The 16,620-nt window shown below is 36.3% G+C and overlaps 1 protein-coding gene across 1 annotated transcript in view; it reads right to left on the bottom strand.

Moving 5' to 3' along the window:
- The window catches only part of LOC131077930 (nicotinate phosphoribosyltransferase 2), a 257,965-nt gene that overhangs the window by 226,029 nt on the left and 15,316 nt on the right, over window positions 1-16,620 (bottom strand). Inside the window, exons 2-3 of the mRNA XM_058015527.2 lie at window positions 14,921-15,090; window positions 523-670 (exon numbers count right to left, since the gene is read on the bottom strand). Coding sequence (XP_057871510.2) covers window positions 523-670; window positions 14,921-15,066 — 294 coding nt within the window. The 5' untranslated portion in view covers window positions 15,067-15,090. The remainder of the gene's footprint in view (window positions 1-522; window positions 671-14,920; window positions 15,091-16,620) is intronic.

The following is a 16,620-nucleotide window of genomic DNA, read 5'->3' as shown; positions in this document are numbered from 1 at the left end:
GTGGTGCTTCATGGCATATTACCTCCAAATATGGAGATTGATGCACGGAAACTGAGAAATGATAATCTAATCAAGCATGACTTAAATTTGTAGCTTTACCTATATGTAAATATATTGTGTGTACATATGTGTGTATTAGCCTTTAGCACATATATGTATATATGTATACATATATATACATACACACACATACACACATACGCACACACACATATGTATATGTATGTGTGTGTGTGTGTGTGTGCACGTGTGTGTAGTTTGTAAAATTGAAACATACACATCATTACAGAGGAGACAAAGTACATGTTACCTACAAATATGGAGATTAATGGCAGGAAACTAAGAAACGATAATCTGATCAAGCATGACTTAAATTTGTAGCTTCACCTCGCATGTAGTAGGCAAAATTGTACGTAAAAAATTGATTTCATCATCTTTAAATTTGAAGTTTGCAGCAAGCCTAATGGCAGGAAACTAAGAAACGATAATCTGATCAAGCATGACTTAAATTTGTAGCTTCACCTCGCATGTAGTAGGCAAAATTGTACGTAAAAAATTGATTTCATCATCTTTAAATTTGAAGTTTGCAGCAAGCCGTATACACTCTTCTAAACCAGCAAATACAGTGTACTCTCCACCAAAGGGATTCTTTCGAAAAAATAAGTCAAACCTGAAAATATAAAGGAGCTATCAGACACTGCATCAACCACACTAATTTTCCACTATATATGAACAGCTCAGTTATATACAACAAAAGACAAAGCTCACAAACAATTTTGCATGTTCTATACAATTCTAAAACAGTTAGAAAAATATGTCCTCAACGAAAAAGAAATATGAAGATATGTTTCACATGATTTAGAAGATGTTAAAAAACATTGCTTTTGATTTTACGTTATTCACAAAAAGATCTGATATCTCTTGAATTGAGCCAGTCCACTGATGTAAAGTGCATTTCAACCCTGTAGGAGTTAATAGGTGACTTGTCAACATCCCCAAAGATCCCTGCTAGACAAAATAGCTTCCACAAGAGAGAATGGCAAGATAACTTGCATCAATAATGCATAGATTAATAGTGGTTGAATAGTGATACAAACGTACATAAGCCTTACCTATACAGGCAAGATAGGAGGTAGGATTACACAAGATGTTGACATGTGTCATAATCCTATGCCATTAGACAAATACCCTTGATACAAATATGTTGGCCCTATTTCTAAACTAGTCAAAATTTGAACTTTTGAATTAAATTTATCACTTGGCTAGTCAAATGCCTATGTTTCTTAAGAACATTCAAGATTGGTTGTGATATGGTTTCATTCAAAAAGACTTCATTGAGTCAAAGTTGATGGCCATCACTTGCCGGCAAGTTTGTATAAGTTCACAAGTTCAATCACTGAATGGAAGAGCCAGCTATCACGATACTGATATATTCAATCTCCTGGCATTATTGGTAAGTTGGGTCACTTTACAAAGAGACCGACAAGAATGCAGACCAGCCAAAACGGTCAAGTTAGAAACTTCTTACACTAACTCAAGTTGGCGGTGAATGAGCACGAATGTTTACAAAAATCAATACCTTAGTCTTCAAAGTTGCCATACAATGATCTATCGGTGAGTTGTGTTAGTTTCCAAAGTGACCGAAATGATCAACTCATAACTCAACGAGAAGTTGTTTTAGTCTATAAAGAGCTCCATGCATTAACTCATCGGTAAGTTATGAAAGGCATCAAAGTTACCGAAATGCTACATCAATTAACATCATTGGCGAGTTGTGGCTTTTGGCCAAGTCACCAAAAGAGTTTGAATGTTTCTTTTCGGCAACTTGTGGCACTTTTACAAGTCACCGATGGGATGATAACATAAAAGAAGAGTGAGTTATAATGGGCCATTTCAGTGAGTTGCCCAAGTGATACAAGAAGCCGAAAACTATATGGATGAAGTAGTTATTATAACTACCTATGTATACAACACAGAAGCATAAAAAAGGCATGTTTTATTCAACATGATGATCTTCTCTCACGGCACATAGTTGGCCTCCACGTTCATGTTTGTTATCAGCAGAACAAGGCACATGAACTTTTTGACAGATCGCTTCAATGAAAAGTCATCTCACCAAATGCATGATTGCAGCACATGTACACTGGATCAGTAGGTACCCGTGGTTGACCCTTATCATCGTGCCAGCTATCTTGAGAATGCCCTAAACATTATTATTAAGATGCAAGTTAGGCCTACGACGAAATGTTTGACAGAGTACCTTCAAAATGATGTAACTTCATGCTGTGATGATCGCAAGATTTGCAGAAAATGGATTTTGTTGAGGTCTTCAAAACTTTCAAGGGAATGCGATTAGCGGGTGTAAAGTTGTGTTCCACTACCTTAGCCTGCAACCTCTCTGCTCGCGCATCAATATGGGAGCTTTAGAACTGGCTATGGACATCCTTCAAAGCATAATGGTAAGGCGACTTTTATCAGATTATATGGCTGGGAGTTCTCTTGGAGATGAGCATACAAAATGTTGATGCATAGAAAAGGAACAAACTGTTCGTACATAATACCTCAAACAGATGTCATTTCAAGGAGATGTTATTTCATGTAAGGAAATAATTGTAAGCATAGATAGCACGAGAATGAAAACGGCTTTGGTGGCAAAAGAGCAATAAATTTTGAAGCAAATGCAATTGGCAGGTTAGAAGCCAAATTCAACAACCTTTGCTAGTATCCCTCCCGCCCAAGTTGAAACAAAAGTTTTGGAATAGGTTATAGACATCCATTGGAGTATAATCATAGAGAGGTTTTTGTGTGATAATATTGTTGGAAATGCTTTGGCCAACATGAATGCAAAATGTGGAATCATATACGCCCAGCTAAAGTGATTGGCCGAGCTCCTCAAAGAGATTTCATCTCAAGGAAAGAAATGACTGGAGAATACGCGCAAAATGGAGTTTGCGAAGAAGCTCTCAAAATGTTTGAATTAATGCAGAACGCAGGCTTTTGACAAACCACCTCAAAGAGACGTGATTTCATGGAATGCAATGTTGCAGATTTTCATTAAATGGACTGGTTGAAAATGGTTTAGAAACTTTTGAGCCAATGCAATTTGCAAGTGTAAAACCAAACTATACCACCTTTTGGCATCTCCTCTCACCTATGCCGGCAATAGAAGTTTTAGAACAGGTTATGGACATCCACCAAAGTACGATGTAAGGTTATGTGGTTTGAAATGCTATGGTAGACGTGCTTACAAAATGTGAAAACACAAACATTGAAGATGAAATGTTTGATAGGATCCATCAAAGAGATGTCAACATATGGAATGCCGCAATAGCTAGATGTGCATACAATAAATTTGATGAAAAGGGTTTACAGTATTTCAAGAGATGAAAATGTAGTCAAGGCCCGTAAACCGTTGGCTAGAATACCTCAAAGAAAATGTTGTCTAATGGTCTCACGGTGCAGATTTGAAAAGGCACTTGAATGTTTTCAAAGAAGACATTGAAATTATTATGCAAAATGTCAAAGGATTCAAAGATAAACACATGGAACATTTGGAAAGAGCAGTGGAAAGTTTGAAGCTTTTTTTTTCAAAGAGTCTAGTAGGGGAATATTCTTCCATCATAAATACATGGTGCTGGTAATTCGTCAAGAGATCCTAATATTCCAGTATACTCATGGCATATGTTGTTATCCTTGATATTCATAAAAGAGGATATCTTATCTCACAATGTTACCTTGGTTAAATATCAAATATCTCAACAAATTTCTTCTAATTCCTTATATTTTAGAATGGAGGTTTAATGACAAAGTGGGATTCTTTGAAAAGCGATTCATCAAAGAAACACCACTCTCTATATTGCAGAAAACATCAAGCTTGTTCCAAATAAGACTTAAGACTTCCAACAATGGCAAACACCAACTCACAAGGATTTGAATAAATTCAAGTGAAGATGTTTAGTAAATGTAGAGGCAGTTGGAGAGCATCTCCTCAAAGACAAGTTATTGGTGGACAAATATTTCTTCGTGTCAATAATCATTGTATCAATGTATGGGCATATTGCAACAATCGATCCTTTACATCCTTATAGAGAACCTCAAAGTTGTATTTTCCTTTCACACGGAAAGACATTTTTTATGTGTCCTCAAACAAATAGATGGTGAGATGATTGAAAGTGCAAATGAAGCGGATGAAGACAAAGAAGTACCTCAGCATAACTCATTACTTGGTTATTCATCAAAGCTAAAAGTTTCAAATTCTCATTTGTAAAAGTGATTTAATTCACTTATTGTAACTAAAGTTAGAATTCAGACTTGACTTTTGTAAAAAGTTAGGTAAATCCTAACTTGTCTCAGAAAAGGTAGTTACTAGAAGTAACAAGTTAGTTATCCTAAGTGATTGTCTTAGCTAGTTATCCTAAGTAGTTAGGCTAAGTGGTTATGCGGTGGTTATTCTCTCAAGCCTATAAATACAAGGCTTTGGCATTGTAAAAAGGGAGACTCTTGCAGAGGGAAGATTTTGGAGAACTTTTGGTTTTCACATTTTGTACTCGAAGCTTTTGAACTTGTATATTTTCAAAAGAATAATAAAGAATGCATTTAATTCGTATGTCTTGAATGTGTTTCTCAATTATTGTTATTAATTTCTCATATGTTATATTGATAATCCCTTGTGTATCTATGTGATCCATTGGTTTTCAGTTCAATGATATATGTAAATGATGAAACACAATCATACCCTGGTATCTTGGTCTAAATGTGATAAGATAACTTGTTTCCTCGTATGTTGAGATTTGTTATCCTTCTTTTGTCATTGCATATCAAACTTATCTTGTGCTTAAAACCCCTTTGTAATCATTATTTATTGTGAAATCTCAGTGTGTATTCGTATGTCTGCCATTGGGGTTTCTGTTTCTCACCTTTCTTTAGTTTAGTTTTCTCTCCTTTTTATACTTTTAGGTTAAAAGTACATGACAAATCTGTTTACCAACAAAATATTAAATGCTAAGTGACTAAAAGTATAAAATGAGACATGACCACGATATACAGAACTTCTACAATGCCACCTAGAATATAAGGGTAACTAACTTAGGATAATGAAACCTAACTTAGGATGCAAGCTAGGACCTAAGTAAACTTAACATGTGAATAGGTTCCCACTAATAACTAAATAGAAAATGACCTCACTCACACTAACAAAGCCCACAAGATGAATATAACTAATGCACCTCAGAAGAGTGCATACAATAAGCAAGCAAACCTTATCAAATAAATGTTCCAAGCAAAATGGGTACAACCATATGTAGATTGAACAAAGCATAATAAGCAAAGAGGAACATTTATTTAATCCCTTGGAGAACACATAGCTAATTCAATTAACCTGTTATCCGGATTTAATTAATAATTAGACCTACAACAAACTAAATTTTCAAACTTAGAGAGTTAGATAATAGCAAGTAATCATAAAAGTTGTAGCAAAGAGATGATTCTATAATTACAACTAAATGAACCATCAATGAATGAAGATAAAATTACACATATATAGAACAATATCTGATTGAAAAAAAAAATCATATATATATATGAGAAGAGATGAAAGTTATTATATATATACAAAAAGCATCAATCTCTTACAAAAGATGTAAAGCTACCACACTACCTCTTCTCTCTCTAGTTTCTACTCTAAGGGAATAACCAAGGACCTCTCTCTTCACTTTCCTCTGCTCTAGAATTGTATCTCTAGTAGTGTGGAATAGTAGAAACAATTCAAATGTAAAATCCAAAGACTTATTGTAAGAGTAGAAATGGCTAGTCTCAAAAATGTAAAAAGCCATGTGACCAATGTCGACTACCAAAAAATGAAGGGGATATGTTGTTAAGTGTAACTCATTACAAAAATATATTTTGGGATCATTTTTTAAGATTTTTGATAATTTTTTTCTATTTCAATTTTTTTGGGCCCTTTTGAGCAATTTTCAAAAATAAATCTTAAGTGAAAGGGAATGACATGGAGTAAATGCTATGCTTTCTGACACACGTTATAGTTTCCTATTCTCAGTTCCTATCAAATTGTGACCCTAGCGAGTGTATAGATTGATAGCCCCATTTTGTATTCGTTGTTTGGAAGACGACTTGTTTTTTGGGGGGGCTGATGATGTTGGCGGTAATTTGCCGACATAGGAATAATACTTGTTATGCTTAGTTAATAATTGACCATGTAGATGTTCCCATAGGGATGAGTAGGTAGTTGGCGACGGTTGGTATCTCCGCCAACCGCCAGGTAGCATCTATGCTATGTTGTAACGGGAACGGGAACATTCTATTGTTGTATCCAATTTTACATGATGAAATAAAGCTATATCTTTCTGCCGTATATGTTTCTTGAATTATCTATGAATGATATCTGTTGTTAATGCTCATGTACTCGCTACATTCTGTTTACTTCTGGTAATCTGAGAATTCACCCCGTAGTGAGTAAACAATCATCCTAAGGAGAGGTGGCTGCTATAATAGGAGGGATTCATTTTAAGGGTGATCTTAAGGGGATTTTGTCTTAAAATATAACTTGGATTAGTCAACCCTCCTTGGGAAGCAACTGTCCTCATTGTGTTAAGTTTGGATGGTGACAACTTCTGATAAAATAAGAACATTTTAAGTGCCAAAGTGATTCTTTTCCACTAGGAATTCCAAAAAACCAACATGTAGAACTATTGTAATCGCATTTATTGTATAATTCACAAGGAATCAAACTCAAATAATGAATACACTTGTAAGTTTGTAACCCCTTCTACCACATAATTGCAATGATAGGATAAAACAGAGTTCAAAAGCAGATCCATGGGTCTAAATTTAGACTCAAACCCAGGACTCCATATTAAAAAAAATACAAATTTTCATCAAATAAACTTGAATAACATGCAAAATAATATTAAAAAGCATATATCATCTGAATTGTTTCACAGAATGCCTCAAAACGATGTCATTTCATACTAAATTTTCAGGTGGTGCTAAAAAGCTTGCTCTGTGTTACCTTTTAATGGCGGAAAGGGAGAGCACGCAAAGGATATTCGAATAGACTTTTCTAAAGAATTGAAGGAGGATGTGGTGTTTTGGGAAGATTATGCAATAATAGCCAAAATAATAGGACTTAACTGGCCAAGAAAGGAAATAAGGAATTGGGTCGAATGTAATTGGGGAAAAAGAATTGTAACTAAGTTCATCGCCAAAGGATTTTTTGTAGTTCTGTTCGAAGAAGAGGAGGAGAGAAATAGAGCTCTAATAGATAGAAATTGGTTCATCAAGTCGCATGCAGTTTACATCCAACCATGGACGCCTCATTTTGACCCTACCCCGTTGGCTGTTTACTCCGAGCCGGTTTGGATTCGGTTATGTAATCTCCCGATAGAATACTGGAGTGAGGAATTATGGGAGAAGATAGGTAGAACATTGGGCACATTGCTGGAAACAGACTTTGACGATGCAAAGGACATATGTAAATGCGCCCACATGAGAATTGCAGCAGTCAAAAGAATTCCAGAGAGTATAACATTGGTATCTGATCATGGGGAATGGTCTCAAAAAGTGGAGATTGATAAGGAAATACCAAGATGCCCTAGATGTGGAAGCAAATTCCATGGAGAGAAGGATTGCAAGATGTTCGTCAGAAAGGCAAACAAGACATTTAGAAAACCAGGACAGATTTGGAGGATAATATCAGAGGGAAAAAAGAAAACGGTTGAATTCCAAGAAAAGTTACAAAACACAGAAGTTGAACAGACTCATGAGAAAGAAAGGTTAGAAACGGTTACATCGCAGAAGGAAAATGATGGTGACTCGGAAATTAGGTTGGAAATTATGGAGGATACAACAATGGAAGATGGTGAGCTAAAGCAGAAGGAAATCAATGTTGGATCTAGTGAAGGATATATTAATGGCAGTAGAATCAATACAGAGGAGGACTTCAGAGACTCAACCTCAAAATTGAAAGGGTTGTCAGATACCGAATTTGAATACGAAAGGGGTTCAGATGATGAACTATATCTAAATGATGAACTGAAGAATATAGATCCTAGAAGCATCAGCCAATCGGCTAACATATTGTTGGGGAAAACAAAAGGAGTAAGGGGCAGAAGAAGCAATAAACAGAAGAGAGAGGATAGAGCTAATGAGAAAGGTATAATTGGTGTGTTGGATTTTATTAAGAAAACCAAGGGAGTAGGAATCTCCCTTGGCAAACAATGAAAGTAACAACATGGAATGTCAGGGGTCTATCGGCCCCTGACAAAAAACGCTTGGTCAAGAGGGCTATTCAAAGAATTTCTGGAGATATCATAATGATGCAAGAGACCAAGCTTAATGAAGAAAAAGCCTCCTTTTTCAAATCTTTTAGCAAGATGTGGGATGGAGTGTATCAGGAGGCGATAGGATCCAGGGGTAGATTGGCGGTTCTGTGGAATCCTCAAAATGTGGCAGTAGATTTGATCAATAAGCAAGAAAACTGGATGCATTGTAAAGTAAGAATCTTGCAAGAAGCAACGGATTTCTCCCTTTTCAATGTTTATGGACCGACTAAGACAAAAGAAAAGAAAAGGGTTTGGATCGAAATCTCATATCAATTTAGAAAGATTGATTCGGAGAAAGCAATAGTGGCGGGAGATTTCAATGCATTACTCTACAATGAAGAAAAATTTGGAGGTTTAAGTATGAACGCTCGAGTGATGGAAGATTTCAAAAATTTTGTAACAGACAATAACCTTTTTGATGTAGTCCCTAAATCTGGAAAATTTACATGGACTAACAGGAGGGTAAATTTTAGCAGAATTTCCGAGAGATTTGACAGAATATTTGTTGGATCATTCTGGTTAAGAGGTAAGTTTGATTTGGAGTCAATTATCCAACCTATATCACTGTCGGCTCACTTTCCGATACAGTTGAATTGCACAATTCCATTAACAAAAGGGAAAGGTAATTTTAAGTTTTTGAGTATGTGGTGGAGAGACTCTTCCTTTGAAGTAAACATTGAGAAGTGGTGGAAAGAATGTACAGATTTTAAAGGCACTCCAAGTTATTGTTTTATCAAAAAGATGAAATATCTCAAGAACAAAATAAAAACATGGAATGTGGTATCCTTCAAGAATATTTTTGCTGAAAAACTGAGGATGGAAGCGGATCTAGATAGGATCAATAATTTGGTGATCGAGAAGGGGATGTCGAATGAAGAGTACCATGCTGAGATTTCCCTTAAAGTTGAACTGGCAGAAATTCTTCTAAGAGAAGAAATGTTTTGGCGCGACAAATCCAGAGAATTATGGATAGATGCAGGAGATTCAAATTCCAAATTCTTTCATGCCTCCTTAAAAGCAAAAAGGAATAAAAATAGAATCAACCAGTTGAAAGATGTCTCGGGCAAAATGGTTGGCAAAGCAGAAGAGTTGGAGAACATTGCAGTCAAATATTTTGAAGAAATCTTGGGATCTTCGGAAGGGGATAGAGATGAATCAGTTGAATATCTTTTGGATATCATTGACAAACAGATTTTGGAGGAGGATAACGCATCACTTTTGGCTTCAATTTCAAAAGAAGAAGTTAAAAAGGCTACATTTGAGTTGCACTTGCATAAAGCTCCGGGTCCAGACGGGGTGACAATGGAGTTGTATCAGAGGTGTTGGAAATTCATGGGAGAGGATATTTGGATGGTAGTGGAGGAATTTCGAAGGAAAGGCAAATTTGTTAAAGAAATAAATAATACACTTATAGCCCTGATTTCAAAAAAGCAAAGTTGCCAAAGTATTGCTGATTATAGACCAATATCTTTGTGTAACTCAATATATAAAATAATATCCAAAGTTATGGTTAATTGGTTGAAGATGGTCTTGGACAAGCTGGTATCTCCAGAACAACATGGTTTTACTCCTGGGAGAGAAATTGCAGATAGCATAATCACTGTTGCTGAAACTATGCACTCGATGAAAAGGAGCAAAACTCAGGGGATGGTGGTTAAACTGGATGTAAGTAAAGCATACGATCGGGTGAATTGGTACTTCCTTTTCTCTGTTCTTGAAAGATTTGATTTTGATGCTAGTTGGATAAACTGTATAAAACATTGTGTCTCCTCAGTATCATATTCCATCATTGTTAATGGATCTATAGTAGGATTTTTTCAAGCTACTAATGGTCTAAGACAAGGCGATCCCTTGTCTCCTTTTTTGTTTGTATTAATGGCTGAGATTCTGGGTAGAAATATCAAGAATCTTGTACAATCGAGATTGTGGAAAGGTGCACTCATTCACAGTAGTATTGATCCAATTTCCCACTCTCAATTTGCTGATGATACAATTCTTTTTGGGGAAGCCACTGAGAAGGAAGCCAAGGTTATTAAGATGTTATTGAATGATTACGAAAAAGGATCGGGTTAGAGTATGAATAAGGAGAAATCAATGATATATTTCTTCAACACTAATGTGAGGATGCAAAGTAAAATTGGGGAAATAATGGGTTATCCACAAGGAAAATTTCCTTTGAAGTATTTAGGGGTACAGTTAGACCCGGGCAGATACCAAAACAGAATGTGGGAGGAAGTGATCAACAAATGTCAAGTAACGGCATCCTCTTGGAAGAATAAGTGGTTAACTCAGGCAGGTAGGATCCAATTGATTACATCTGTTCTTTCAGCGATCCCTATTTATCAAATGTCATGTTTTCGGCTATCGTTTAAAGCATCAAAAGAGTTAGACAGTCTGTTCAAAAAGTTTTTGTGGGAAGGAGCACAAGAAAAGAAGAAAATTCCTCTCATTAATTGGGATACAACCTGTTTAATAAAATCGGAGGGAGGTGCGGGTCTAAGAAAAATGGACTTGCACAATTTGGCTCTAGGGGCTAAATTAGCATGGAAAATGTATACTCAACCTCACAAATCCTGGTGCAAGATAATGGCTGCTAAGTATTTGGATTCAAATGAAGCAGAAAGGATTTTTATAGTGGCTAATTCGATTAAGGGATCTCCAATTTGGAAATATATTTGGGAAAGCAGAAGTATAGTAACAGAGCATCTGACATGGAAGATTGGTAATGGAGGAAAGGCTAAATTTTGGAGAGATTCATGGAATGGTGATATTTCTTTAGCTGAAGAAATAGACGACACGGTATGGGTTAATGAAGTGGAAGCAGTGTTTGGTCCGTATGTGGCTGATTATATTATGGATGGGCAGATGGAGTCAAAGTGGATTGAATGGAAATCAATTGGAGAATGGAAGATGGAGAGGAATTTGGAGCTAAAGGACATTCTAAACAGGAAAAAAAAAATCATCTATCAAAATGAAATGGACCAGTTATTATGGAGTGCTTCTAAGACTAGAAAATATAAGGTTAATTTGGGATACGAGATCCTTAGGTGCAGAAATCAGAAAGTGGAGTGGCCCTCGGTGTTGTGTTGGCATAAATTGGTATTCCCCAAGGCAGGGGCATTCCTTTGGACAGCTTTGCACGGTCGCATCCTGACAGGGGACAGGTTGAAGATAATTGGAATTGCAGGTCCGAGTGTATGCATTCTATGTATGGAAAATGAAGAGACAACGGGTCATCTCTTATATTGGTGCTCGTACTCTAAAAAAGTTTGGGATTGGCTATTGGGCAATTTGCAGCTTGGATCAGTGAGAAGTCAAACATTAAAAAGTTTTTTATTAGCGTCGCCTTCCAGTTTTAAAAAATCAAAATGGAGCATTCTGTGGGTGGTGAGTCCAGCTCTACTTGTTTGGCATATATGGAAGGAGAGAAATAGAAGAGTTTTTAATGAGGAAGCTCTATCCGTTGATACTCTAATTCCTAAAATTAAAGGAGCCATAGAAGAAGTCATCAATGTGAAAGTAGTGGGAAGAAAATATTGTTCTTATTCTTCATGGGACACAGAGATGGAAAGACATTGGAACTTAACGAAGATTAGTGGTTACAAGCTAATGGACAAGAAGCTGAACAGAGCCAGCGTAGTTTGGTCTCCTCCAAAGAGAGGAACCATAAAGGTTAACTTCGATGGAGCTAGCCGTGGTAATCCTGGAAAATCAGGTTATGGTGCCATTACAAGGGACGAATTTGGCAACTTTGTTGGGGCAAAGTACGGTCCTTTAGGAATCAATACAAAAAACATGGCAGAAATGGCAAGGCTATTAGTTGGGCTGGAATGGTGTGTGGCCGGTGGCTTCCAGGACATAGAAATAGAGGGAGACTCGCAAATTATTTTGAATGGGATAGCCAAACAGAAATTTGAAAATTGGAAATTGGAGGCAGTTCATCCCAACATCCGAAGAGTATGCGATAGCTTAAACAGTTTCACCCTTAAACACATATACCGAGAGGGCAACACGGCGGCGGACTGGCTGGCAAACAGAGGAATCGACTGTGCTGGTCCAAATCAGATGGCTAAAAAGGAGGAGCTTCCGGACGGATTGTCCTCGATCCTTGCTGCAGACAAAGACGGAATTCCAAAAACTGGAATCGGCTGACAGAGATAGTCTGAGATAAGCAGGGTGCATCGAGGATAAGCGTTATGGTTTCAATTATGCCACGATAGCACATAGTATTCGAGGCTTGTCTCTTTTGAGAACATCTCTCTACGGAAGCTGGTAGACAGTGACTAGATGCGAAGGGAAGTGAGGAAAGATTTTATTGAAGAGCTCGGGTACCGAAAATGGGCGAAACTCGAACACGAGGTTTCTAGGAAATAATTGATGGTTGGGTCACATGGATCCCGAGTAGTTCTGCAAGTTCAAAAAAGAAACATTCCGATAAAGATATGGCTACAGAGAGAAAGATTATAGCAGGAACCGGACAAACCTTTCGACTGTCACTTCAGTTTTCAACTTCTTAAGGCGAATGTGAAGGGCTTTGGCGTAGTAGTAATTTTGGGGAGTGTAGCAAGTTTTTTGCTGGCCATGGCTTACTTTGGAAGGATTAGCTGTGTAAACTGCGAAAATTCATTGATCGCTCAGTTGAGAAATTTGTTCAGAACTAAAGAGTATGTATATGACTCTACTAGGGGGTTAGTGGGCATTACATTAAATACGAACAGACATTGGTGCGATGCTCTGGTGCTAGAAGTTGTTCTCCTCCCACTAGTGGATATCATTGAAACGAAGGAGCGTGTGGTCGAATTGCTAGCAGGCTTCATAAAACCCTTTATTGCAGACACGGTCGCTAAAGCCATTCTGGGTTTGGAGGAAGACGTCAGGGTGAGTATACTGAAGATCTATTTTCAATTCGAGAACTACCTTCGATCGGACTCAGAGGAAGATGAGGAGAGCGAAGGAGATGATAATGAGGAAGGAGAAGACATTGAGGGCAGTGAAGCTGGAGAGGAGGGTTCGGTGAACAGTGAGGAGATTCGAGATATGGCCCGCAGAGAAGTGTGGAGGGAAGAGAGGGAGAGACTGAAGACATTTGGGGAAGAGGCGTGGGAAATATATAGATGTGCAGTCTTCAATGGAAATTTGGAGCCATTTCGTAGGATAACTGAGTCAGTTGACTGGTGGCTTTCGGAGAATTCCACCCGCAATGCAATCGCGATTGGTGAGTATGCTGCTGTAATATACCAAGCCATTGGGGGATAGGTGTAACCCAGGGGATCTGCAGGTCTATATGTGGGGTATTTTAGGATTAAGTAGGAGTAATTATTTTATGTTTCTATGATGCAAAATATAGCATATTTGTAGAAGGAAAGATGTATCTGGTCTAGTGGGTCCATGTTGGTCAACTTCTATGTATTTCCTAAAATTTTCAAGCAATATAGGGAGCTATCCCCATAAATGATAGCACTTAATGATTAAAAAAAATATATTAAAAAGCATATAAAAAATAATTTAATTCTTGCATAGCTATGAAAATTGTTGAAAATTTGTCCAGATCTACAAAAATGGGAAGCTATTTGAAAATTAATAACATTGTAAAAAAAGATTTGTTACTAATTGGAGAGTTTCTAGAGAGTTCTGAATGAAAATTTGGGAAAATCTTAGCAAAAGTCAGCGAGTACTAATCAAAAGATCAACAAGTTTCTGGCAAATGACTTGCCAAGCACTTAAGGCTCACAAAACTATGTAGTATGAACACCTTGCAAAAATTTTAAATTATGGTATGAAGTATATACCTTTTGTATATGTAAAGGATGATTGCATTAATATCGAGCAGGTTCTTTTGTTGTAACTCAAGCATAGGGATCCATGACAATACATATGCATATGGGTCTGCTACAATGACAAAGTAATATGTGGTTGTTTGAGAAGATTCTCTAGGGAACCCAAAAAAAATAATCTTGAGCCTTACCTCTACCTCAAGATGTTTTCAAATTCCTTGACTGTCTTTGTTCAAGGCCTAGATCAATGAATCCCATTTTCTTCTATAGCTTGAACCAATTCAATCACTGTTATTCAAAACTTCCGTATCCATTTGAACATCTTTTGTTGAAGCATGCTTTGATTGAAATATCTTGAAGGATATAACTATGTAACTCCCTCTGCTCTACTTTGCACTGCCCTATGTTGAACTAATCTATAGTTATTTGGGAATGAGTAGACAATACGATACAATACAAAGGGTCACTGAAATGAGCTGACTCATCTCAACAATCTGAAAAAGCAATGACCAGTGTACCCATGAAAATGTGACTTAAGATTTATATCCTGCAATTGAAATATGAAGATGGATCTAACTTTCTAAAATCTATGCAAATAAGTTGGTGACATTTACTGTGATAAAAAATATTAGCTTGGTTCACACTTTACCAAACATGAAGCAAACCAAAGTTGATACTGAACTCTACAAGGTTGTCCTTTTGTATGCTTAATAACAAACAAACGTATAATTTTGCTAAGGGGAGGAGAAATAAGTCCAACAATTTCTGTCAACTATGCAACAAGTGAATGGAAATGCTTATGCATACACTGCTGTTTCCAGATGCTTCCCAGCTTTCCAATATGCGTATGCCATAGTGAATTGATACAGGTCAGTAAGTAAGGGTGTCACCATTGGATTTGTTGGGCCTTCCAAACCAAGATTCTGATCCATAGCATTACCATTTGAGGCCATATCAACTAAAGTATACACCTGAACCTGCAAGATAAATGATCTTAGACACATTGTCTTTCAGCTGTTTAAAACTCTCTAACGTTTTAATTTAAACATGGATAAATATAGCATTTCCTTCCATGCATCTGAATATTCAGAGTAATAAATTCCAAGAGAAATTGAAGAATTATTATTTTCATAGAAACAAAGATAAGCATGGAAATACTGAAAGTCAAAATGAATATAAACATCATGGTCTGTCAAGTCTTGAGATACAAATATTAAGAGTTCACTAACCTTAAAATGCTAAGCTGCAGACTTACAAAACCCTGTGATCCTATTTCTTCAGAGTACCCACCTCCAAAAGACTACTCAATTTTAATGGATAATTTAGGCACCATAGATTTTGTGGTATAGCAAGAATATAAGCTTCTACACCAAAACAGTTAAATTGGAAAATGTGATAACCCTCTACTGTATCACCTGATGTAAATCTTTAGAATATCCCAATAAGGATAATAGCATATATTACCGAGTCCAGTAGAAATATATAAAATGAAGAAATCAATTATTAAAATAATGTATTAAAAGAGGAAATAAATTATTAAATAAGGTTAATATAAATAAATGATCAAATAATGATAATATATATTTAATATATTAAATGAAATTGAGAAATTGTATAAGCTAAGTTTATTATATAAAGTATATTAAATAATATTATGATATAACAAAAAACGGGAGAGCTAACACCACGGTTACCCCCCCCCCCCCGCGGGAAGTGGTGGGACACGAGTCGTAGCCTGGGGTGCGACCACCATCACACCCCTTCCTATGGAAGGAACCCCGTGGTGGGACGCAACCCTTCCCCTCCACGAGGTAAATGTCACGCCCAAACTTATGGGCAAAAACACAACAACGAAATTTTTTTCTTTTGAACACTTAATTGCATGCATCCAACGCTTAATTAGATGTGACAACTTAACAAGTTGTTCCAATTGAAATCTTAAATGATATTAGAATGGTGTTCTAAAGTTAATTTAATTAACTTTACAATTTTATTATTACAATACAACTTGACCTATTATACCCCAAAAAGGGTCGTCACAACTTAATTTATTAGCTGAAATAAATTACCCCCAATAATTCTTCAATTATTAATCCGGAGATATTAATCACCTCGCGCAGTATTTAATTGCTCTAGGACTAAGTTAAAATCACGTTAACACATATTTTATTGACTTTAAAAACAATAATTAGGGAAGACTAATTATCCAAATTAACCCCAATTTAAAATGTCTCCAACAATTGTCCAAAGGACATTAATTATCTCAATAGTTTTAAAATACTCAAGACTAAATAAAAAAATAATGATAATGTTAACTTATATTAAAAATAATTAATTGAGCAACCACGAAAACGCCTTTAATTAAATTAATAAAGTTAACCTAATTCAAATATAATATCAGATTAATTAATTCATTCAATATTACATTCAAATTTAAATCCCTTAAGACATTTAAATTTCAACTATTAAATAATCGGTCAATAATGACCGCGTAGGCTAGAATTCGC

This window comes from Cryptomeria japonica, chromosome 9 (assembly GCF_030272615.1).
Source record: "Cryptomeria japonica chromosome 9, Sugi_1.0, whole genome shotgun sequence".
NCBI lineage: Eukaryota > Viridiplantae > Streptophyta > Pinopsida > Cupressales > Cupressaceae > Cryptomeria > Cryptomeria japonica.
This window is presented reverse-complemented; position numbering and strand designations above follow the sequence as displayed.